The 27,068-nt window shown below is 33.1% G+C and overlaps 1 protein-coding gene and 1 long non-coding RNA gene across 3 annotated transcripts; one reads left to right on the top strand and one right to left on the bottom strand.

Annotated features, from left to right (window-relative positions):
* Window positions 1-76: 76 nt before the first annotated feature.
* Window positions 77-20,494, top strand: LOC111620230 (tRNA-dihydrouridine(47) synthase [NAD(P)(+)]-like). The gene is made up of 12 exons (XM_023362131.1): window positions 77-246; window positions 2,159-2,963; window positions 4,183-4,224; window positions 4,360-4,512; window positions 4,661-4,777; window positions 4,852-5,034; window positions 5,955-6,051; window positions 8,595-8,673; window positions 11,509-11,644; window positions 11,720-11,772; window positions 19,410-19,538; window positions 20,352-20,494. Exons 1-12 carry the CDS (start codon window positions 212-214, stop codon window positions 20,422-20,424), a joined length of 1,902 nt encoding a protein of 633 aa, XP_023217899.1. The 5' UTR covers window positions 77-211; the 3' UTR covers window positions 20,425-20,494.
* On the bottom strand, window positions 14,453-22,798 carry LOC111620232. 2 transcript variants are annotated; one of them, XR_002755887.1, is made up of 4 exons: window positions 22,459-22,798; window positions 19,655-19,714; window positions 19,418-19,523; window positions 14,453-15,049 (listed from the first exon to the last, which is right to left on the bottom strand). It is a non-coding gene; the product is annotated as an uncharacterized LOC111620232 (long non-coding RNA). The 2 variants fall into 2 exon arrangements; XR_002755888.1 differs by having other exon boundaries at window positions 22,494-22,798.
* Window positions 22,799-27,068: the final 4,270 nt, after the last annotated feature.

Below are 27,068 nucleotides of genomic sequence, written 5' to 3'. Positions count from 1 at the left end.
TAACCAAATTACTTTAAAAATAAATATAAATAATTAATGAAGTACGTGTTTGTGTAGGTGGAGCATGTGAGGAAACCACGTGTTCGACTATGGAGTGATGACATCGAGCGTGTTTCTATGTTCAATTTCTGTTAAAATTTTGTTAATTTTTTAAATATAAATTACAAAATAAATAAATTTAGATACGTAATAATAAATTTTTATAGTTGTTATGGCCGAAACCGGTGCCGCACCTATCAAAAAGGAGTAAGTTTTGAATGAATGTTATCGTTTTAAGCCTACTTTTACGTGTTTCTTTATTGATAAACTGTTGATAAAATTGAAAATTTATATAAAACTTTGCATTAAAATAGCAGGAATATGCGTAATTCGACTTAATTTTGTGTTTCTGTATGTTTTAATGTATTAGTTTTGCTTCATTATGGTGAAAGGTATATCATGTATTTTCTTAAGTAATGCAGGACATATCTATCTAGAAATATAAATAGGTTATTAGAATATAACGAAAATAAACAAGAACAGACAAACGTGGAACAATTGGAACAAATCTAAAAGATCCTCCTCCTCTAAGAAACAATCTGTCTTATGTCTGTGCTTAACACAATGCTTCAATGGCTGTAGTGTCTGTTTTTGGACTTGTCAGTCATAGAACTTCTGTTCCTTGCTTGATGGCCGAGTGGATACAACTACCAAATGCTTGGGTGTGAACCCACAACAGAAGAGTGGGCCGTGTGGAGTTTATTTGGGTTTTTTACCTGCCTGTAATGTCTAAACGGGACAGTTTCCCATTAAAAGCCCTCCTGGAAGGCTTGGTAGATTGCACATGTATTGTATTATCAATACAGTAGACCCCCCTATAACGCTTAGATACGTTCCACTTTATAAGAATTTTACGTTGTAGGAATCCTTAAATACATGAGCCAATCACAGCCCGACATGTGTGAAGTTTACGGACTAAGGCTGTTTGAAAGGTTTTCTTCTATAAAATTAACCGATTCTAGACTAATTCCACTCAACATTTCCAAAACACGTATAATTTTTTGGGAATAATCCGTATAAACTATGCTATAAACAAAAAATTGTAGGATTACTTACCGAGTGTGCACCGTTCGACTACGCCGTTGCTCAAGCTTGTTTTCGTCGCGGAACAGCGCACGAAACGGCGGCCGCGATTTCTGATAACGAATTTTTCGCAGAAAAATAACTTGACCTTTGGAGACATCATTAATATAAATAATTTTTATGGCCGTTGAATAAGAAATGTTTCTTTCACAAGAAATGTATAAAATTAGTGCTGTATTAGACTTACGGTACCTAATTTACATACTGTACAGACGATAGTAAACTCGACTTACTTGCCTAAACTCTCCGTAGCGTGATGCTGGACGGCAGAAAATATATATATATATATAATTATAATAAAGTTACAATAAATTAAGTTAATATATAATTATATATACAGTACCTAATTTATATATAATACTGTACAGACGATAGCAAACTGAATTTACCCGCCTAAACTTTCCGTAGTGTGGCACTGGACGGCAGAAAATAGTTCGGCTGCTCATCCACTATTGGTCCAAATTCGACCAATCTTGTCGCGACACGAGTCGGCGACAACGTTTTTCGAGTCCCTTTATATGAATACTGCCGCAATTTTTTTGCTACATTATAAGAATTTCCGTTATAGGAACCCATGTTATAGGGAGGTCGACTGTACAGTTTTTCCTAATGGCTATAATTATAGAAAATGAAATACAGCTCTGTATAAAATTCACCAATTGATATGTATATGAGATGCCTTTCACAGAACAGAAAAAGAATATGACAATGAGTTTGCACATTTGTAATCAATGCTCTTCCCTTTGGTAAATGCTTAAAAGTCTGGGGACATTTGAGATCTAATGTGATAGATGTTACGGGTGGTGTTTGCCGTTCCTGCCACCTCAAAGTTAATTTTCACTATTTGTTTGGTGGTTTAAGCTGCTAAGGACTATTAATGAAGCTGAAAACCATTTTTCAATAATGTTGTTAGACCAGAATTTGTATGAGATTACAAAGGTTGTTATAAATGTCCTTCATATATCTATTGAAAACTGTACTCTAATAGATATGCACGTAATCTTTTTATATATTTAAACATTTATATTTCTTGCAGATTTTTGCTACCAATACCTTGTCGGCAACTTAATTTGGACTACGTCACGAGTTCCGACAAGAAGAAATTACTGTCTGAGGTGGAGCTGAACGGAGAAAAGGAAAAGGGTCCTCCAAGAAAAAAGCTCAAGGGACAGAACAAGAACAGGCCACGCGAAACCAAGAAACCGAAAGCCGACAAACTGTGCCTAAAATTCATTTCCGAAGCGGGATGCCCATTCGGCGATGGCTGCTGCTTCAGTCACGATGTCCGTAAGTTTATGGAATCCAAACCGCCCGACGTGCCGGGATCATGTTATCTGTTTGACACGTATGGTAAGTGCCCATATAGCTTCATATGTAGATTTGGTTCCAATCACATTTCCGACCAAGGTAAAAATGTGATAGACGAGGAAAAGTGGAAGAAATTTGAAGGGATGGTTTTTACAACAAATGTACTAACTAGAGACTTGCAGATTTCTCTCAGGAAGAGAGAATATAATTTTTCCAAGGCCGACAATTACCTGAAATTAATAACCGGTGGCGAATTTCGTCGTCTAATGGGAAGCGAACCCGTCAACTGTGATAAAACCCAAGTACAAGAACAAAATGATGTAAAAGATGCAAATAAATGTGATATTATGAATTTGTCGGCAATAAAAAATGAACGTGCCGAAAACAACGAGAAGACGTTGGTGCTAAAGGCGTGCATTGAAGTTCAACACGAAACGTTGTCAGATTTAGAAAATTTACAAACGACCAAGCAATTATCCGGTTGTGTTACAGACGAAGACGTCATTAAAACTCGCATTAACGAACATCGAAAGGTTTGCAATTCCATTTCTTTGCCTGCAGCCAAAGTTGCTGCAAGTCATTCTGTATCAATTTGATGCAAAACTATTTAGATTTAGATGAAATTTTGGGATTTACAAAGCAAATATTAAGAAAGGAATTCTAACGAATAATCGAGAGGTTATAAAGAATTTAACTAACAATGAGATGATGATAAAATTTCGCTTGTAAATTGTGTCAAATGATACAAAATGACTTTTATTTAAATATTTAGCTTAATTTTAAGAAACTAATTACTGTTGTTTATACTTTGAATGTCAATTTACTGGATATGATGAAGGTTTGGCATCTTCACCTTAGGTGGAAGTGCATCTTCTATACAGTAGTGTTTTGACGATGCATCGAAACACTGCTCATCACCACAAATTGGAGTTTGAATCTGATCAGATTTATAATTTATCATCATTATTTGATGGGAAACAGTATCCTAGAATTTGGTATATAATAATCGTTTTGCAACAAGCAAAACACTTTAATGAAACAGGTTGCACGAAGAAATCTAAAATCGAGTGATTGCTGCAGATTTACATTCTTTTGTGCAACCCATGGCTCGATTTGCAGGTGCATTAAATGTCAAAAAACAGAAAAAACTTTACAATAAAACTATTTTAAACATATATTCTATTCTTTGTATAGATGTAGATGTGTATCCACACGAGTGATTTCACTGTGTGCACATGCAACTTAAAAGATTTGGTATCCAAATCATGCGTGACTGCACAATTTGCGCGCTTGAGTCAGATGTGCTTTTCACTGTGCAAGTCAGACACCGCCGGTCGAGACCACGGGTAAAAATCGTCAGGTGATTTGACATCATAACCAACCAAATGGCTTGCAGACAAATGCAGCAACTGAGAAAATAACAGAAAACTTGCAATTTTTCCGAAATTTTTGATTAAAGCAGTGGAAAGTATGAAGATAAAAACCAATGAAAATATTAATAAATCAATGTTTCGTTTTACACAAAGAACGGTCGTCGGTAATGCGACTGCATTGTCATTTGATTTATTCTTTATTCTTTCCTTCTGATAGTGTACAAATATATGGATATTAACAGTGTGATTATCAGAATTCTGCACGAATTGTATTTTTGCCATTTGGCTTGGCGAAATTGCTTGTGTGGATATCCAACTTAAGAGAAATTAATTAAGTAAAACATCTGAATCAATACTTATGTTTTTTGTTTTGCTTCAGATTGATTTCAAAGGAAAACTTTACTTGGCTCCCTTGACTACGGTAAATAAACCTTTCATTTTATTTATTTAAAGCTTGTTAATAATTTAATAGAAAAACATAGAATTCGTTCACTTTTCAGCATATATTTATGAAATATATTTTTAAAACTTTGTAACCAAAACAAAAAATTTCAAGGTCGGAAATCTTCCATTTCGACGCATCTGCAAAGAATTTGGTGCCGACATCACCTGCAGCGAAATGGCCCTGGCTGTCAATGTCCTACAGGGACAGCAGTCCGAATGGGCTCTACTGAAACGTCACTCTTCCGAAACTATCTTCGGAGTTCAGGTAAGAATCGCCAAGAGAAGTCTACAGATGGATGCATAAGACAGTGCATCTTGTCTGTAAATTCTGTCAATAGCATCTCGTTTACTTCTGTTTGTAAGAGAATCTGTAAATCCTTTGCTGATTCATGTTTTTGTTTCTATTCCTTTAGCTCTGCGGTTCATTTGCAGACATTATGACACGCTGTGCCCAGTTGGTTTACGATAAAACGGATGCAGATTTCATTGATATTAACATGGGTTGTCCAATTGACCTGATTTATCAAAAAGTTTGCCACTTTATTTTCCATTATTGATTTGCAACTCTACAGTACATTGTAACGTGAAAAATTTCTATCAACAGGGTGCGGGATGTGGCATGATGGGCCGCGTTAAGAAATTGGAGGAAATTATATTTGGAATGTCATCTGTAGTACCCATTCCACTCACCGTGAAAATGCGAACGGGCATCCATGAAAACAAGAACATCGCGCATAATGTCATTGGCCGAATGCATAGCTGGAGGGACCGAATCGATCTAATCACTGTAAGTATAAATTTTGATCTCTGTCCTATTGATTTATTTAAGAAACATGTGTAAAGTTTGAAGTTTTGAATGACAAACATTTGTCATCTACTGCATTTCATATTTTAACCTTCAGCAATGTTTTAAGAACATATTTAAAATAGTTCAAGTAGTCTTTAAGTTTTTGTAAATTAAATGTAAATTAGCTGTGAGAACATTTTAAATACTGCTTAAAATTCTTCTCTCGAACTTATTATCGATACGTGTTTCGTGTGCACGAGCCAACCAGCGGTCGAATAGATAGAATTGCCAAACTGGCAATTCTATCTATTCGACCGCTGGTTGGCTCGTGCACACGAAATTCTAATTGTCTTGGGTTTATGCCAAATTACTGAGATAGCTGTGTGGAATTTTCCAAGTTCCAATGTGGAAACATGGAATAGATAACAGCCAGATTAAGTGAATCTGTGTTGAGAGAATTGTTGCAGCAGTGTTTGAGTGGCAACAAGTCAGGAATGTAGGTCAGATGGACAAGGACTTCCCAACAGAAGTATTGCAGTTTCTCTCTACTTGATAGGTGATATGCATAACATGCAAATGTAAAATCTCAACTGATGTAACATCTTTTTCGATCAAATATTTGACGTTAGCACAAGCTTGTTTTGTTTGTATTCCATTGTAATGAAATACAACCAAACAAGCTAATCTCTACAATGCATTGTAGAGGTTAGTTTCTCCAGATGGCACTTATTATAGTGGCATCTGGATGCCATTTACAAGTCCATGTTTTATTTGTAATCCAAAATTATTATTTTTGCTTAAAATTCTTGAAGTCTTTTAATACAGTTTTTAATGAAAAATCAGTGAAAAATAAATATTTTTATTTATATATTGATATTTACTTAAACTTGTCGCATAACTGCAAAAATGTTTCGTTGCAGCTACACGGCCGATCCAGAGAACAGAGGTACACAAAGTTGGCCGACTGGAATTACATCGATCGTTGCGCCAAACTGGCCGACCCCATTCCGTTATTCGGTAAGCACCGTAGAAGTATAAAAATAATTAAGATTAAATAATAATTACAGAGCCAAACTATGATATAAAGATCAAACAAATAGATGTTTAGTTCTCCTATTTTAAATGCATGAATGCTGGGATTATATTGAACTATTTGATTTACTAACTGGTGGCATATAACTTTTACGATATATTTTAAGTATATTTGGACAAATGGAGTAAATTATTAACCTCAGGCAGTTGTACCAACATTTGGTATAAAGTTCAGAACATATTTTAATTAAAATTAATCAAATTGGCTTTAATCTAGTCCAAAAACTGGATTAGATTAGGGTAGATTTAAATATTTAGAAAACATTCTACATATTTTCAACTTACAAAGGAATGGCATCTTGTGGAATCACCAATTTTGAACAGACTTGGTGAGGAAATGGTGCATCCCCAAGGATTGATTTCAGCCAAGCAGTAAGATCAGGCGTGGCCAACATACGGCCCGTCTAATGAATTTATGCAGCCCGCGATTAATCCTTCTTCAACATTAGCTACCGAAGTCCGAATAGCTCGATGAAAAATTCTGACACCTAAAAAAGAAAAAAGGTCAACAACTCACTGTGCGTTTAGAGTTAACCCTCCATTACAAATCTCTTAAGTACAGCGTAGAATGTTGATAAAGCATGATAATGTGAAAAATGTATCTGTAATCTCTATGTACAATTACACCACACCACAATGAGATCTCGCACCACCTCAAAATCTTCCTAGGGCAGCCTCTGGTTCGGTCCGTGAAAAAAGTTTTCTTTCCAATTCGGCCCGGGGGTAAAAACTGTTGGCCACTCCTGAGTAAGATGCACTACTCACAGTTAAATGAGAAAATTAAAGTTGAAAATTGTACAATCATTTAAAATTTTTAATATGTATATCTCACATTCATACTAACGAGATTCACAACATCAACCTGCTGATTATGAAATTGGCACGGAACCACTGACTGCTCTATAAATGATAGAAATTTTAAAGGTTTTAAATGATTGTGCAATTTTCAACTTCAATTTTCTTATTTAATTTTGAGTAGTGCGCCTTACTTCTTTGCTCGAGTCAGTCGTCGGGTATATCCTCACCGAGTTTGATCAGAATTGGTGACTCAAACGTTGTGCTGTCCCTCATTACTTGTCCAGTCTGCGGATTCTTGAAACATTTTTCCACAGCCCAGATGCATGAGAAGGTTGGGAGCTCTTGTGGCAGGAGATAGGTTACTCCTGCCACAAGATTACAAATAAAACGAGCAATTATTCATTGTAACCTCATCACAATGCCAGGCTGCAAGTTGTAATCATATTTTTAATTTATTTAATTTAAAATATATGCTCTCCATCTGAAATTAGTAATGGCTTGCCACTGTACATCATACTTTTCCTCTAACAATAGTGTCATGCCGGTCATTATCTAAAGCCCTGGTCACACTATGCAATTTCTAGCCGCGCAGGCGACTGCAGCTGCAACAAGCGCGAGTCGCGGACATCTTCTCGTGGTCACACATTGTTCATTGACGTTGCAACTTGGAAACACATGACCCTATAATAAACCAATAAAATTACAGTAGCTTATTTTTTACTACTTTCGTGAGTTTGCCGATATTTTACATTCTACTTCAGAGTATTTACGGAATTTTAGCCACTTTTCTTATTAAAATAGCAAGCAGTTCCTTTTCTGGAATGAATAAAAGAAAAAGGGCGATTATTTTAATAGAGCTGGTGAAAATACATGAAAAGATAAAATCTTCGATAAAACGAAGAATTAAAATCCTACAGGTATTCGTGAGCCTGAATAAGCTCAATCAATCTCGATTCTGTAAAAGTATTAATCCTCTGACTATCCGCCATGATGATGAACTATTTTCAATGTTGTCACTGTATGACATGGCATAAAGGCGTTTGTTGATTGGATGCACGTTTGCAATCGTCGCGAGTAGAACAAACTTTTTGTTTCTAGTTGCGATTGCAGTCGCGCCAGTTTTCGAGGGGGATTACTAGTTAATGGAAACAGCCGTTGCAGTTGCAGTCACCTGCGCGGCTGGAAATCGCATAGTGTGACCAGGGCTTAACACCTTTCGGGGGGGAATTTTGAATTGAAATGACATGACTTTCGGTTTGCATCGGAAGTTCTTATATAGTTAATTGGAGCTTCCTGCACTAAGGTTTCCATATCTGATCTTGTCTTTCATCTATTTAATTCCATTCTTGAGATTAAGGAAAATGGACGGATGCCAGCGGGAATTTATAGGTCTACAGTTTTTACAAAATGCAGCCCAATAAAGAATTGTTATCGTGGCAATATTTGGAGAAGGAAATTTCTGGATACACAAAATTTACCGATTCAAATGCAGGGATTTGTCAAAAATTGGGTTCGACTGGCTCTAATCCATCACTAGATCTTCAAACTCTCATATTTGAAAAATATGCATCATAGAAAATTCTGTTTTAAACTTTGACAATTGATTCTTAAAATTAAATTACTCATTCATTTTTACAAAACTGTTTAATAAATTGATATTTATGTTTCAGGAAGTGGAGACATTTTATCATTTGAAGATGTCGACGAAAGATTAAACAACACTAGTATATCTGGTGTGATGATAGCGAGGTAAGCATTTGTTACTTTTCGTTAGTTTCATTCTTAGATTAGGATGTAATCATAAAGAATCCTTTTTTGGAAATTAATTTAAAGTTCAGATTAGAAGGATTTTATCATATTTATGTGAGAGAATATCACAATAATTACTGACAGATGTGATACAATGGTGTGATTATATCACCATATGCTGAATTGTTAGCGAGGTTGAGGCCGAAGTTTTAAATGCGAAAACGTGTACGTCGGACGTTCAGTGTCGCTTTCCTGTAAGCCTAGAAGTTTGACAATGGTGTTTGGAAAGTTAGTGGAATCATGCTTGACATTCCAAATGCCATTGTCAAACTACTTGGCTTACAGGAAAGCGGCACTGAACGTCTGATGTACACGTTTTCGCGTTTAAAACTTCGGCCTCAACCTCGCTATTGTGTAGAAATGTATGTTCGACAACTAATTTCTTAACAATTGGAAGTTTACAACCAGTCATTTATCCTGATTATCAAAATTATTGATGCCAACTACAGGTATACCTCGCCTTACGTCGGTAATTGGTTCCAGGAAAGCGACGTAAGTCGAATTTACTTGTCTCCGAATCTACTTGTCACTAGGCTAAACTATAAATTACCATTCCCAGTTCTGTATTTTATTTATTAAAGCATTTTTAATAATATATGGTTAATAAAAATCTATTTTAAGCTTACAAACAAATAAATTTTAGTTTTTAATATAGTACAGAAAAAAGTAATCTAAATTTACGAATGCATGTACTGTAAATACAGTACATACTTGTAAATGTATATATTTTAATATGATTTTATGTGCTTTAAACGCTTTTCTAGTGATATTACGACTTCAATATTTGTGGCGGACAGACGTAAAGTCGAATAAAATGAGTTAAACTTGATTTTTATTTTTCCATATACTTTTTTGACAAACGACGTATAATCGGGAACGACGTAACTCGAAACGACGTAAATCGAGGTATACCTGTATTGTCGTAATTCTTTCATCTGTACCATTAGTTAATATATATTGGATCCAAGAATCCGAACGCAAACTATAACCAAGATCAAGACGGTATTGTATGCATGTATAGCATTCCTAATGTGACGCTTGCATTGTAATTACATATGACTTTTGACTTACCTAAATTTCAAATATTAGCAAAAGGGCAACCATTTTTTAAAATTCAATTATGGTATTTTGTAAAATGATGTATTTGATTTTCATTTATAAAGTTATTAACCTGTTTAATTTGCTAGAGTTTTGACTTTTCAAATGCTTTCAAGGATATTTTACCTCGGGGTTCACTTTTAGTGATGCCACGGATGAGGTGTTCTTGAGAGTACTTAACTATGGTTTTGACTCCCTGGAAATGTTATTTTACCTTTATAATTTTTCTTTTCGTGTATATAAGTTATTCTTTGTAGTTTAATTGTCCAAAGTGAATTAGCCATTGATAAATGGTACAGGTATGTCCTCATTTCAATTACAGAATTGACAGAATTGTTGGCTCCAAGATGGTGTATTGAGGACAGTTTTGTGCCATTTGTATGGAATTTATGTGCAAGATTGAATGGTGTTGGGTTTAAAAATGAAATTGTTTTGTCTTGTAGTCCAATGGCAGCATGGAGTTTCGAGGTTGCTGAAGGCAACAAGAACTTCATCCAGTTTATAGTCAAGGTCTGGCTGGCAACTAACTTTCTGAGCATGGTGTTGGCATAATACAACTCCATATTTACACAGCATGTTCCATACAGGTTTAGTAACACAACTCCAAGTTGAACATAGTTCAGCTTTGGAGCTGTGTTACTAAACCTGTACGCGGATCTTAGTTCAACATCTAGTTGAATGGATGATGAATATGATTAAACTCTACAAAGTCTGCTGCCATCAGACTATAAATTAATGCTAGACCTATGGAAAGTGACATTAATAGAGAGGTTGCGGTGCAAGTTCAAACGTTATTTGTACACAGCAAGCGGAAGTATATGGTTTAAGTTTTAACTCCAAGAAAAAATCGTTGTGGCACACATTCACAACACCACGTGACTCAGTGAACGTTGCGCATTGACTCACAGGAAATTTGTTGAAAAAATGGCAGATACATTTAACATCGAGGCTTACCAGCAAAGGTAAAAAAACAAATTAAACTATTTTAAAGTATTTATAGGATGTTTAATAACACTAATTATTATTAATTAGCGTTGTGTCTCCTACTGTACGATAGGACTATCTCATACGTTTGTAGAGGGAAGTAGTGGCTTGTGTAAATTCAAAAGCAGCTCGGAAAATTAAGTTTTAGAAAATTTACAAACGTATTATGCTGTTGATGGTAGAAGATGCCATGGAAGAACAAACCTACCATAAGATAAGCTATTTATATTATGAAGGCAAATATATGTAAATTCTATAGGCACTTCATATCACTTGCTAAAAAATTGAATAATTTCTGGATTAAAATCATCTGTTTCTTTACAATATTATTCGTAAATGCTTAAATAATCATTATTTTAATAAAACAGGTCATAATTTTAACCCCAAACACAAAAAAAATGAAGTTTAAACTGATCTTTTACTCGCCATGCTAGATGTAGCAAACACCATTATCGACCCGTCCACCATTTACGTTTTGGGCTGAATACGATGGCCGCAACCTCTCTGATATTTCCAAATAATTGAAAGTGAGAAGAAGTGTAAAATGTTTGCCAATCTTTTTTAAATAAACAGGGATTTCTTTATATTCAGAATATTTCTATCAATTTAATTTCATAGAATTCATGTAACAGAATTTTTCTTTCGCTTGATAATTATTGAATTACAAGTTTTCCATCCATGTAACATTTACAGGGGTGCGCTCATAAAACCTTGGATATTCGACGAAATAAAAGAACGGCGTCACTGGGACATTTCTTCTTCCGAACGCTTTGACGTAATCAAACGTTACGTTAATTACGGACTGGAACACTGGGGAAGTGATACCGAAGTAAGTGATATTATTTAATGAAGCACATTTTATATCAATTTAAGTATTTTTCATGACGATGTTTTAAAATTGCAGGGGGTCGAAAAAACTAGACGATTTCTGCTGGAGTGGCTTTCTTTTGCACACAGGTATTTTGATTATTACTGGTAATTTACTAGTTGTTATATTAAGTGAATGTGTGCCGAGTGTTTTGGAAACGATAAAACAGCATTTTGATACATCATATTATAAAATTGATCGAAATATTAACTAGAAAATATTGGTGACCCTGGACGTAGAGGATCAAGAAAGAGAACTGTTGCAATCCAATAATTCCAATAGTGCCATATTGGCCAGAGAAGTTTGGATCTCACAGGTGAAAAATGCAACATAAATACATTGATATAATGATGCAAATATCACCACTTCATAGAAGCAACACTTGGTACGATATGTCATGTACATAGTACACTAAGGAGCCAACCACTGAAACAAGAGATAGGGATTGTTATTAGGCAATATGGCTACTTTACATACGGTTATAGCATAGTTTGGTATTGAATACATATATATTCTCTTTGCAAACTATTTTTAGGAGGAATTTTTTCATAAAAAATGTTCAAGATATAAGAATGTTTATCTTGGCAGCCAACAATATTACTCTTTATTGGCAGATGATAGTAGTAGTAGTTTAGTTACCAAATCCAGTCAACTGAATTTAATACTTAATTCATCATCAGATAGTTGAGGGATAACTGCATATTTAGACATTCATTTTCCACACTTCTATATTTATTGACATTTATTTATCATAATAATTCCTGTTATTGGTTAATATATGTTCTCATATTATGTTTTATTTGCGGAGTTCATTATTAAAGAGAAAACTTTGGTGCAGAAAGTGCGAGTAACCAAATTTGCTGTAAGAAAAATTACATATGGCAGAGATTAGAAATGTGTTAGCAAAATTTATTTGTATAAAAACATGTTTTTATTTTTTACCTAGCCATATTGTTTTAATGTATTTTTCCTTACCATGTTTGCAGTGGTTTTGCAGAATGTAACCCCGTTGTATATTTGATTTAATATATGTTGAAGATAACATGTGTACCCACCATGACAAAGCTTCTGTCATCAAATAATTCAGACACTCACTCCATCCAGATACTCAGTGGAATCGATTAATACTCATGGATAATATGTTTATAAAAATTATTTTCACAACATCAAGTTCTTCAAGTGTGTTTGTGAAACATGTTGATATTGAGCTAAACATAATTATAAATATCCTAACCAAGATCATTTTTATACATCTTTTGAATAAGTTGCGCTAGGATGGTGCGGATTCTTCATAAATAGATTCGCCCTTCAAGTCATTGTCATTTCTTATCATTGCTGAAGATGTCCGTTTGAGTAAAGTGTTGGAGTTTATTTGCTGACTTTGGGTGTCGGTGTATAGTATTTTTGGTTAATCAACACCCAAAACTGGTATTGAGGTATTTTTAAACTGCCTTTTAGTGCTATTGGCCTCAATAAGTGGCTAATGATCTGAAATCATTATCAGTTGTCATTAATGGAACAAGTAGTGGCCAAGTGGACAAAACCACTAAACACTGGTAGTTGGTTGTGGGTTCACACCTGACCAACAACTTTGCCAATAGAGTTTTCTGCATGTGTCTAACACCTAAATAGAAGCCAGTTTTCCATAAAGTCCTCTTAAGAGGTACTCCTCTTGACAGATTGCCCGTGTTGTTGCCTGCCTTATCTATCTAATCTGATTGTCGTCATCAGTCATTGTATGTTGAAACAGTGGGATGAAGATGAATGTTTTATTAATGAACTGCAGAAGTTCATTAATAAAACATTCAATTTTTTCAAATTGTTATTCAGTAAACAGATAATGTTTATTGTGTAGCAATTTGAAAAAAATTGTAAACCTATAAATTTCTACTGTCATCCATCTGTGTGTCTTTCCTTAATCTCAAGAATGGCATTAGACAGATGAAATCCAAGAACAGATAGTTAATTGGGACCTCCTGCCCCCAAGCTTTCCCTATGAGGGTCATTCTAAAAGTAAAGAACGCTTGTTTCTCTAGATATTTTTATTTAAGATAATGAAACAAAACTTATTTCACAACACAGATGATACCTTAACTATATTTCTACATAGTTGCCATACAAATTTTAACATTTGTCATAGCATATCATCATGCCTTCTGTACACTCAGTTACCGCCAAGTTCTTGAAACAGTCATTAATGGCCTCTTTCAGTTTGTTGTCACATCCATAGTGATTCCCGGCTAAAAAATCCTTCAATTTTGGGAAAAGATGTAATCACTCGAAGCCTAGTCCGGCTATAAGAAGGATGTTCAAAAACTTCCCACTTAAACTGCTGAAGCAAGTTCTTCGTCAGTGCAGCAGCATGCGGACATGCGTTATCCTGAAGAAGAACAATGCCTCTGGACAACAATCCCTATTGTTTGTTTCGAACTGACGCTCCATTCATCACATTACTATAAACCTTGGTTATCTGTCTGTAAATTTTGATAGAGCAGACTTTTTTCGCATTCAAAAAGCATATCACACTACGAACCTCATACTTGGTGGGATCTTTAATTTTGTCACACATTTCAAAGTCACACTGTAAATGGTAAACGATGATTGTGGCTCGCTGTTAGCATCAGACTGACGCGAAAACATGGGAAGGTCCATGCCGCGGCAGTGGAGGGTGGTGGGACAACTGTATGGCTTGTCAGATCAAAACGTTCTTTTCTTTTAGAATGACTCTCGTATATATGAACCTCTAATGCAAAATAAAAGTCACATTATTTCAATTCAAAAATTTTCCCCTGTAAGGAATTATATAGATGATAGCATGACTCTGTTGTGAACAGGAAAAGTATTATTTACAGGGGACAAGACATTACTAATTTGAAGTGGAGAGAATATATTTTAAATTAAATAAATTTTAAAAATATGATTAAAAATTGCAACATGGCATTGTGACGATGTCGAAAACGAGCAATTATTTATTGTGATGATGTCACAATAAATAATTGCTCATTTAATTATAATTGGTCATTTTCACAGAAAGGAACCTTCTCGTATCACAAATCAAACCGATAATTTCTCTAACTACAAACATTTACTAATTCTTTTGCCTCTATGTCTTTAATGATATAATAAAGAATTTAACGTATACTAACAAATGAACTCAATTTTCAAATTCTGGAGTTTTATTCTGAATTAAACAACAAATTTTTATCTTTTATCAAACATTTATTGCTTTTTATTTGTTTAGGAAAACCATAATTTAATTGTAATACCAGGTAACAATTGTTTTGACAATGGCAGGTAGTTATTCTTGTTTAGTTCTGCCTGATGTTGGTTACTTGTCATTAGGCTCAAGTGAGGCATCATTTTTGTCTGAAAATTGATTTGAGATTGACACAATTGTCACAATTTAATATGTTATCTAAGAAAGCGTTCCTTAGAACATACTTTGTAGAAATTACCATATAATACGCTTCTGACTGTGGATGAATTGCACATCAGTTTATCGAACATTAATTACTCTTAATGTTCTGCTTGCAAATTTCAAAATAATGAACTGTACAAACTAAAATCAATTGTCGGCTAGTTTTTCTAATGATAACTTTTTTGCAATCAAATCTGGGTTTGTATACATGCAATATTTAATGTTAACCTTTAAAAGTTCATTTGGTGCAGATCATTAAACTTTAAAAACAATAATTTAAAATTTATTAATTAAAATATGTAGAAACTTCACAGGACTGGGATCTTTCAGATAATACAGTGACTCATTTTTGTTTACATTTGTGTTATACGAAGGAACGCACATTTAAAATTTTATGAGCAAGAAATATCGTAATGCAATTACTGTATTTGAAGGTAAATTAATTTACTCAAAATCTAGTAGAATGTTATGTATATATGACCTAGTTTCGTGGCACTACAATCAACAGATGACATAGTGATTTCCAGTAAGGTGAAGAGTTTGCTCTCCATGTATTTTACTTTGTTATTGTTGTACTTAGGTATATTAATGTATAATAAAGGGTAAATAATAAATAGGGAAAACAGATATTGATTTGCAAATGCAAATCAATGTTTTCCCTATTTATTATACATACTGTAAAGTTAAATTTGTGCTGTTACTGTTTTTTGTTCTTCTCATGATTATAATGTAGATTTCAGCAAAATCTAGATTTATCAGACACTGTCCTCAGACAAGTATCCATTAAAACAGTTACTACAGATGGTTTAGTCTTGTGAGAAAGTGTGTGATAAGAACAGAAATTGGAAATATAATATCAGCATTCTTTGGTTAAAGACTAATTAATTAGCATAACTTGGCAATAGCAGTGTTAAAAACCATTTTGTTTTAGAGAAATCTAGAAAAGTTTTGTCCAGGAATGATTTCAAAACTGCAATTCCCATAAGCCATATTATCAATGATAGTATTTATGAATTACATTTTCCGTGATATTTTATTGTATTTACTGCTTACTAGCAGTTACAAGATAAAACTCTCTATTTTATCCATTATCTGGTAGCTGCAGAAAGCAACACTTAATCAAGATAAAAATACATTGATAGGCCTATTGCTATGCTGGGACCAGATGTTTTTGTCCAAATGTAAAGAATCACCAAACACCTGTAATTAGTTTTGGGTTCACACCCAATCAATGGGATGGTCACTTGAAGTTTTCTGGGTTTTCTTCAACATGCATAACACACAAATAGGGGCCAATTTCCAATAGAAGAAGTACAGGTTAATTATAAGTTAATCATTGGGTTTTAAAGTCCTGCAACTTCCAAAGTATCAAGCTGGGATGTCTATGCCAGACATGAAACAAGAGAGAGATTCTACAAATTTAAAACACACCTGTGAAGATTTTCATGAGACAAACCAGCTGGCAAAATGGTGGGCTAGGCAACAGTAGGCATTTCCAATGACTGTTTTCCAGCAGGATGTGGGCTCTGTCTCATTAGCTTACTGAGGTGTGTCAATACCTGAATGCAAACTCCCAAACTGCTAGTGTGTTTGGGTGTTGCAATAGTGATGATTTAGTGCCATACAGATGCCTCCCAGATCTCTGGATCTCACCTCACAATGTGTGATCTTTTCTGTCAGGGTATTAAAGGATACAGTTTGTGTGTTGTCATTACACACACCTTTGACAGAAACTCCATTACAGCTGCAATTATGACCATCCAGGAAAACATGCTACAGTGCATGAGGAAAACTGGACTACTGCTTGTACAGTACATGTGTTCCTTTGGTAACATGACACATCTGTAGTCCTATAACCAGGGCTGTGGAGTCGGAGTCATCAAAAAATCTGCTGACTCCAACTCCCTTTTACTTACCAACTTGTTATGTATATGAAACGTAGTCAGAGTTGGAGTCGGTAGATTTTTACGTGACTCCACAGCCCTGCCTATAACATAAACTTGGGCAGTTTCTAGTTCTTTTAATGTAGCACTTAGTGTTAAATCTGAATTATTGTCAGAAATACAGTTGCTTGATTTGTTTATATTTCTCTTGTATTGCATTGCCCTATCCATTTACCCACATCTGTTAAACTTGGATTTGGCAGTTTCCTTCTGAATTTGTAAAAAGGGCTGGCAGAATTATAATTTAATAAAGTAAATATTACATTATTATAGATGGATACTAGTCCTATCTTCATTGCTTGCCATATCCAATCATTAGGAACAACTATTTTCCATTGCAGAAGCAACCTTTCTTTAGAGGCTATGCCTCTGCACAAATGTGTAAATTGTAATTCTGCCAGCCCTTTTTTACAACGAAATATTATATTTTTAATTGTGTTGGGATTGTCACCTGTGGACATTTTAGACTGTTTTACATATTTGTGCAGAGGCATAGCCTCTAAAAGAAAGGTTGTCTCTGCAATGGAAAATAGTTGTTCCTGGTGATTGGACATGGCAAGCAATGAAGATAGGACTAATAGTCACTGTAATGTAATTTTTATTTTATTAAATTCCTTCTGAATTCTTTATTTACACCACATAGGCATTTCAGGCCTGTGCCCTTTTTTAATCCTAAACCAGAAAATTACATAGTTTTTACTGACATTTAAGAGCTTGTATCACTGAGAAGTCACAATGTGATGTGAATGCAGGAGCTTACCATCCTGAAGTTATTCAGCGCAAAATAACATTAAAATATACAAAAAATATCCAAACATGAATCTTACAATTAATAATGCAACATTAAAACCATGAAGCTTACTGTTCGGCAATAGGCTAGCTCAGGGATGGGCAACCTTTTTCTATGTAAGGGCTGCATTTTGAAACTTTTGAAATGACGCGGGCCGCATACAAAAGAAGAGAAGAAAAATGCTGGTAAATCACAATTATTTATTCGTATATAATTATAAATTAGCATAGGTATACTTAATCTAGCTTCTGGAACTGATGTCAACATAATATATTCGAAATTATTTGGTTAAATATTAGTCACTGCTAGTTTTAAATTAGTTTTGATGCGAGTCTGTTAGCCGGTTTCTTGTTTTAATTTATACTAAATTCATTGTGAGAAAACCTATTCACAAACATAAGTTGTAGAAAATAACGTTTGAATTTTTGCTGCATACTTCCTTGAGCTGGAAAATTGATATATTTATTCATATTTTATGCAACGCAGGCCGCATGCAGCCCGGGGGGCTGCAGGTTGCCCATTCCTGGACTACCTCACAGTTTACATTTCATTTTACTGTTTCGTTTAGTGTGTTGTTGGATAAATAAAGCTTTCTAGATAAAGACATGAATCCTAAGTTAACTTTGAATATATATTACTAAAAAAAGACTCAATCAAATGGATATTATTTTTTTATACTTAAATCGTGCAGGATAATGAAGTTCAAAGGTCAGATTTGTAACCTTGCAATAGAATATCAAGTGTGTTAAATCTCATGTCTTTACATATGAAATGCTTATTGATTTAAATATTATGTCGACAGATTTAGAAAGATTAGAACTGTGTAATTATGTCTAGATGGTTAGGTCCAACTGATGAATTCACATCCTATTATTCAAATAATACATTCTGCAAGAAGCAGCTGTTGTTGTATTGTATAAACATACATAACAGATTGATACTGTATCTGTAGAGAGCATCTCAAGGTATATTAATTAGTGGCTGAGCAGTTAAGGCAGTGTTTTTGACCCTTTTCTAACAGTGGAACCTCCAATTTGGTAAATTTTTCATGCAGCACTACTTTATATACTTCCATACATTACAATGCTACTCACTGCTATATTTTGACACACCCAGAAGTATCGTCATGGCACCCTGGTTGAAAATCAGAGTTTAGGTACTCAAAGTGTTGGCCCACCATCTCTAAAGTATCTGAAGTAATGCAAAATTCAGTGTATCATGCAAATTGTTCTAAGATTTGTAAATTGGAATTTGGTATTCCAATTTATTACAAGTTTCAAATCTCCGCTAATAAGGAATTTTTATTTATTTTTTTTTTTTAATTGTAATTGTGCAATTTCTAAATGCCATTAAATTACAGTATTTAGGCCCTTATTAAAAACCACAAAACAATTATAAAATATTCTGGCTTTGTACTTACAATTTCACTCACCAGATGGCAATACTTAAGTATGTCCATCATCATTAGTATAATTTGTGTGTAAAGTTATGGAGTTTGATTGTATTAATGGTATAATAGCATATTTTATTAGCAAATGGTAGCCCAATTTACTGTGTTTTATCTTTGTATTGCAGATACATACCGATTGGTTTACTGGAGAGACTCCCGCAGAAAATTAACGAACGTCCCTCTCCCTATCGAGGAAGAAACGACTTGGAAACGTTGCTGGCCAGTCCGAGTTGCGCCGACTGGATAAAAATAAGGTTGGTTAATTAAAAATATAGAGATTCTGCATAATAACGTTAAGATGTCGTCAAATTTACCTCTAATAGAAGGGGAAAGAAATAAGCAAATATGGATTAGTGAGTCAATAACTTACCTAGGGTATTCTTCTATATAATAATACCAAAACAAAATACTGCTGGATACCTCGTTAGATCTGCAATTAAAAAGGAAAAAATCTATAATGTAAGCAAATTACCAAAGGAGACTGTACGCTATACAGAAAAAACAGCTCGCGGATACTGCTTGTAGTAAAAAAAAAAAAACTTTAAATTTGTATGTAATTACGTTTGCAGACAGAGTATTATATGGACACAACAAAATAATTTGGTCCAGTGTTACATTCCTATTGCATCCATTAGATGCATAGATATGAGGATTTAATTGATGTTTGATTTGCTCATTTCAGTTTTAATTAATGAACAAATTGGACATAGTTTAACGTCATTTATGATCACCATACCTCTTACGACGGTTACCAGCTTACGAAGAAACATTTCTTTGTTCAGAAACAATATTCTTGGTGGTTTTCTGAGTAGGAGTGCATAGAAGAAACAATTTTATGGGCCTTTTTTTTGGACAGAACATGGGGTGATATTCTTAATATCTTTTTAGCTAGGCTTTAAGCTTATTGGACTATATTCTAAATTGATTTAGACTATGAGAGTATGGGGGGAAGCAACTCTCTGGATGGTTTTTTGGCGTATATTTTGTGAAAGAAATTAATGCTTTTATCATACGAAATTAAATGAAGACAATTTTAACTAACTCCTCAATTTTTTTTTTTTTTTTAGTGAAATGCTTCTTGGACCCATTCCGGAGAATTTCACATTTCTTCCGAAGCACAAAGCAAATGCTTACTCGTGAAATTTGTATATGTACAGATGTTATTTTAGGAACAATTTTTGAATAATAATAAAATCTGTTTCCTGTTGAATTCTGCTTGTTTCTTTTTTTTTTTCTTTCTTTTATTATTGTCTTCCTCCCCTTCAATTCAGATTACCCAAAATTAATTTTACTTGTAGAATTAATAATTAATTAATTTCACTTATCGTAAATTAATTAGAGACGTTATTAAGTCTAGTTTAATAGGATAGTATTTCTATATTTAACGGAACATTCTCTCGCCAGCAGATTAAATTATCATTATTTTTCGTCTCCGATATTCGACAAAAGTTTGATAAATACGCAAATCTGTCTAAAATATTTATAATCTAATTCTGCTTCGGAATTAATTAAAAAATACGATGGCATTTCGGTAGCGTAAAGGTATAAATCATCAATGGCCGTATTAATTTTTATTGTGCAACTACACTAAAGATAAACATCATTCTGATCTGACTGAAAAATACATTGTGAGAGAAATGAATTTCTATTATTGTCTATTTGTATTTTCTTTCTTTTTTTAAAGTAACTTGAATTTAAATTTGTATTTATTAGTACTCTTATTCTATTTTAACATTCAATTATTTACCATTAAAGTTCTTCACTGTTTACTATTTAAACTGGTCTTTGCTTCTTAACTTTCCACTGCTCGCTCAACTCATCTTTGCTCTTAACTAATCATCATTCAATTTCTTAACTAGTCTTAATCATTTTAATTTCTCACTCCTTATTCAAACTTATAAAATTAACTCACTTCCATTGTTTAAGTATTGTATACAACATTAGACTTTCTGTTCTGCTTCTGCTGCTTTATTATAGTTATATTAAATTCCATAAATACAAATTACTCTTGCTCGAGGACTGTCGGATACACTCCATCTCTAAATTTATTCTTTGCATAACTTAAACGTTGGTACCAAAATCATCATTACAGACTTTCGTGTTTTTTCCTACTTCTTGAGAGAACAACAAGTGGTTGTTATCACTTCTTAAACTCTTAGTTATCTCTCAAGAACTGGGTTATTAATTATGAGATCAAAATGCTCTAGAGAGCTTAGTGAAAGATTTAAACACATGCTACATTGAACTTAGGTGTATTTAAAAACTTCTGTAGAAAATATATATAATATAGAAAATTTCTAGATTTCTTTCAGTCACTCAAGAAGAATATGAATGATTTAAACTCTTCATCTCGAGACGCTGGCTTATTAGTTACGGAGAGATCGTGTTACTCCTGAGAGCCAAAGGAGCGAGAAATTTAACCATAGTAAACATATAATTGTTCGCTTTATGTATGTATAATGAAACCCACAAGGTGTGGTTGCATAACAGAATTGTTGCCGAAGCACACAAGATATTTTAATATTTAAAAATTGGTGTAGATTTTATCGTTACCTCCTTCAAGAAGCTACGAGATGCCTGATCTTAATCTTTAACATCTCCTAATTGTTAATGAGACCATACTACTTAGGAGAAATTGTATAATTGTTCACTTTATGTCAGTTAATGGGACTCGAGGCGTAGTTACATAACCGGAGAGAGAGAAAAGACTTCAATCCAGAAAAATTGGTAAAGAATTTGTCTCCCAGAGAAGAGAACAAGTGGTCTCTAACATCTCTCAAGATGCCCTGTCAATTAATTAGGAGAGATCACACTGTCGGGGGGCAGATATACATGCATCTGCCCATTTAACAAAACAAAAGTGTAGTCTCCCTCAAGAACGCAAGCAGCCTATAACACCTCTCAAGATGATGTGTTGATTAATTAAGACAAATCACACTATTGAGGGAAGCAGATTTACTCTTATGTATGCCCACTTAACAAAACTCATAGTTACGTAACATAGGAGAAGGATGGAAGTTTTTAAACAGTTTGGAAGCAGACACTGCAAATGTGTTTACATGAAAGAGAATAGTCATCCATCCATAATCGATCAGTAATGTCGAATGAAATGTGAGTAGCGAGACTACATGGCTAGATCAATTTATTAGAAAGCTTGATATTCAATACACTTACGCATTTTGGGTTCAGATAACGGGAAGTAACCTTACCATTTGCTGATGTAACAGGATAGTATCTTCTCTGGCTGGTGCATTCAAATCTGGAAAAATTTAACGTTATCGAATCAAATCTACACAACTTTTAATAAATATTCATTCATTTCTTTAAACATTCTACGTTAGACTACGTAACGCTACACTGACGTTTACGCTTAAAAAATAAATTACGAAATTTATGTTTAAACCAATCGAATTGCAGCATTTTCACTAATTAGTAAGCTCGTGTGACATCACTAGTGTCGTGAGAAGTTTTATGACGTCGTAACGAGTCTTTTTTACTACGCGAAATACAAACGTTACGCTTTGTCGCTTCGGTTATTTGTGACGTAACGATTGTTGTCGTTTATATTATAGTGTGACGTTTACTAGCGAGGGGGTTGCTTGTTTTCGAATACAATTTCGTGGGAATTTTTCATTCAGGACGTGATGTTTTTAGGTCTTTAATGTTAGAAAAGAGGGGAGAAAAACTGAATATTTTTGCATACTTAAAGCTTAAATGTGTTTAAATCTCAGTGAAATGATTATAATTAAGTATTTGTGCGTGTTCCAACGACGAATGACGCATAATTTTTGCCACTTTACATCAAAAATTAAGCAAAAAGTTAAATCTGTTTAATTGAATTCGTCCGAAACGTCATTAAAATCGTTAAACGAATTTAATTATCAAAAATCGAAGGTATCTAATTAAAACATTCCTTCATTACAACAATAATTAAACACATATGTATTAATTGATCGAATTATGTTTGATATATGACTAGAATTCTTAGCAGAAGCAGCAGCACGATATATGGAGTTACATCGAGTGCTAGTGTAAATGTTTGAATTACCATCTTGTACGTGCGTTTGTCTGTCTGTGTACAGAGTTAGTTTCCATTTGTTGTAGGAAGAGAGAGAGAGAGAAATCAAAGTATTGCCCTCGAGTGTTATTTACACCTATTTAAAAGGGCCCGATAAGGTAAATCAGCATGGCCTCTGGCAGAAGCAGCCTTTATCCCTTTTCTAGTTGGTTAAACAGTTACATTGATTTTCCTCCTAAGCTTCTGATGATTAAGTACATCGACGCAATTACTGTATCCATTCCGGCAAAGATACTCTGCGCGTAAGAGATAGGAACGTTGTCAATTTGTCACCGGGGCGAAACTAAGTTTTGGAAATTTTGTTGATGTTTCTCATTTTAAAATGCCATCTAACCTAATCAGAAAAAGGCTAGAAAAATTGGTGAAGCTGTTCCAATGCAAATTTATCGCCCGTTTCCTCCCCCTATCACGTGTCTGTAACTGATAAAACGTCGTCGTCGTCGTCCCCCTCTACTCCTTTACTGTATAATTAAAGCCGCCTTGGTGTTTGCACGCCAATACTTTCCCCTCTAAACCAATCGTCTTGCGCCTTTTAACAAATGTTTTGTGACATCATAGCATTTTAAATAGCGTCACGGTATGAATTGCGTTCGTTATTTATGACGTCGTGTTGTTTGAAACGAGTTTATTGTGTTTGCTCGTATTATTATAAACCGTTCCATTTTATGACGTAACAATGTTCGTTTAATGAGGCATTTGCTTACGTCGCGCGTAACTGTAAGTTGATTGGTTACATTCGAATTTCAGATAATTAAATTTTAAGTCTGTTACGTTTAAGATATAAAATTTTTTTAATTCTATATTTTATTAATTTAAGAATATTTTAAAGCAATTTTTATAGTAAGTTTCATAGAAAATTATGAAAATGGAGCCTTCTATGTGAAATTTTACACAGATTTAACAAAGAAAATCTTAACAGGGTTTTTAATGTGTTTGATTAACTCAATAATACAGTAAAATTATACATGTTTTAGTAAGTTTCTTTAGTAATTTTGATACAACAATTAGGAAACTTCACAGAGAAGGGCTTTATTTTTATAATTTTTTCTTCAAAATAATTAAAACATGTATAGTTTTTACTGTTGTCCATGAATAAATGCATCTAAAACTCTGTATATTGATAGTTTAACAGAACTTGTATAAAAACTTATCAATTTTAGTTCCTTTCTCATAACAAACATTGTAATTTTTACTGTTATTGATGAATATACAAGATTTTTAATGCCTGTAATTAACTCTTTAACATTCAAACTATTAACATTTTCTTTATGGTATTTTACACATATTTTAAAAAATCAATTAGAGACATTAAAAAAAGCTTGATATTCATCGGGGTGGCTAAAAACTACATGTTTTGTGTACAGTTTTATCATTTTTAAGACATATTTCACCTAGAAAATAATATTTTTTTTTTCTGATTAGAAAATTGAATTTCTATAAAGTAGATCTGTTACTTTAGGCAATATTCAAAACCTGTTTAGTTTTTTGCATCCTATGTTTGCACATTCTTTCATGTTTAAAAAAGGTTTACAACTAAATTTTGAATAAAAGATCTTGTTTCCCTTTAACATTGTGTAAACTTTGCCTCTAGCATTTTATTATTGGAAATTTTTATCATAATAGAAGGAAAATATAGCTTTTTTTTTTTTTTTACTCCCCTCCTTTGTATAGAAAGCTAAGGTACTTCTATCTTCCTAATAAATTGTATGCTTCAATGACTTTCCTATCACTAATTTAAGTGAAAGCTTAATTTTACAACTCTTGTTAATTCGTATAATCTTTACAAAGATGTATCGTATTGCTGGTAATATTTAATTAATTTTTAAGGATTGTTCTGTAGCTCAAAACTGTTAAAAATCGTCAAAAGTTCACAAGGCCTTCGAAAGCTTACCTGCGAAACTTATGATTAGAGTCGTGGAACATATCTTTTCCTGATTTTTAAGGCAATTGTGTCATAAAGTAATACATAATTTCTATATATTAATGGAAACATTCCAATTTAACATTTAATAAGAAGAGAAATTTAAAAAATGCTATCCATTTCTGCATCAGATGGAGGCGTAGTTTGAGATTTCTCGGAGGAAAATTCTAAATAAATTCCAAAAAAAAAAAAAAAAATAGAAATTTAAATTAATTCAATACTGGATAGCTTTAAGCAATTCTTTTGAAAATTTAATTATTATTAAAAATTAAATTGAGATTTGTATGATTGGTAATTTTGATTTATATTGGATACGGGAGTAGCGATGTTATGAAATTTTGAAAATATCACTCCGACAACTCGGATATTTATTTATTTATCGAGATTATGTATTGTAATTGATAATTTTCTGTAATTTTAAGAGAAAATACAGACAAGATATTGAAATTTTGATGTTTCTTAGTTTTAAAAGGCTTTTTACATGCTTATATCCATTTAAAATACTAATAGGCTATCATTAAAAACTTCAAGCTAATGCTTATTTATATTATCAGCTCTTTGATAATGATGATATTCATGATTAAAACTGTTCACAGGACCTACTGTGATACTTGATAATGATAAGATACATTAATAATGATTATGAGATAATGTATCAGAGGGGTGAATTTCAAAGATGTTGAGGTATAACATCTTTCAAACACCTCTCTTTATAAGAGATGGATCTAGGCAGGATAACATACAGTCCTAAGGTGTGACACATATGAGAGATCTTAACTAAATAATTATAAATTTAAAAGTCAGGCCTTTACAGACTTGTAACATGACTAAGATGTTGCTTGCTTAGATTATATATAAATCAGACTCTGAGCTCATAATTTAATTCCTATAATGATTGGACCTGTAAAGAATTAGCTCTTAACTGTTATAAGTAAAATCTGATATTATAATATGCTCCTAAACAATCATTGTGTTTTATTAATAAAGATGTATATGAAATCTCTTCCCTACTAGTAGTGTTATTTATAATGAAAATTAAAGGAAATCAGGTAGTAGCGAAGAAATCAGAGGTAGAGAAGAAGCAAAAAGACTGTATTATCCCAATGAAGAGGTAGGAAGAATCAGAAGCGTAATTTAAAACATAATCTTACTTTAATAATGATGTCTTGTAAACATTTACCATCAATACAGTTTAAAGTCAAACATTTTTCATTCATTATTCCTGAAAACAAAAATAAATAATAAATCGACATCATTTGCATTTTAAATTACTCACAGAAATTTATTAAATTATTAATAATCAAAATTATAATTTTAATAAGCAGGCTATTTATTAATAAACAAAAATAAATTTCTGTCCAAACTCTATTAAATTCAAACATTTTTTTTTTTATTTTTAAAAAAAATTTTGATTAAATTTAATTAGAAAGTTAACCATAACATTAATAAATGATGAGGATAAGTCATATATAATGTAAAGGTGGTTATACTGATTCATTAACTTTATTTTTATAGATAAATAATGTTTGTAACTCAATAAAATTAACAATTAATAAAATAATAAATGTTTAAATGGTTCAGAACTATGTTAAAATTATTAATATCTGTAAGTAAGGCCAAGTCAGCAGTTTTTAAAAGCGGCGACTTGTTTTGTTGCATTGCTATGGAATATTGCAAATGAAAATCTAAAAAATTATCAAAAGATGATATAAAATTTAAAAAAATCATGTTTTGATTGTGTTTATCTAAGTTTTTAAGATTTTTTTTTAAATTAAAGTACCAAAT

Source organism: Centruroides sculpturatus, unplaced genomic scaffold (genome assembly GCF_000671375.1).
Source record: "Centruroides sculpturatus isolate CEXI.00-Female unplaced genomic scaffold, Cexi_2.0 scaffold231, whole genome shotgun sequence".
NCBI classification, from domain to species: domain Eukaryota; kingdom Metazoa; phylum Arthropoda; class Arachnida; order Scorpiones; family Buthidae; genus Centruroides; species Centruroides sculpturatus.
Note: the sequence above shows the minus strand (reverse complement) of the source record. Positions and strands in the feature narration are given on the sequence as shown.

Excerpts from the sequence above, each read along its gene's own strand:
- LOC111620230 (XM_023362131.1), top strand. The coding sequence starts at position 212 with ATGGCCGAAACCGGTGCCGCACCTATCAAAAAGGA. Across the intron at positions 8,674-11,508 it reads TCTGGTGTGATGATAGCGAG|GGGTGCGCTCATAAAACCTT; the intron begins GTAAGCATTTGT and ends TAACATTTACAG. Across the intron at positions 19,539-20,351 it reads GCCGACTGGATAAAAATAAG|TGAAATGCTTCTTGGACCCA; the intron begins GTTGGTTAATTA and ends TTTTTTTTTTAG.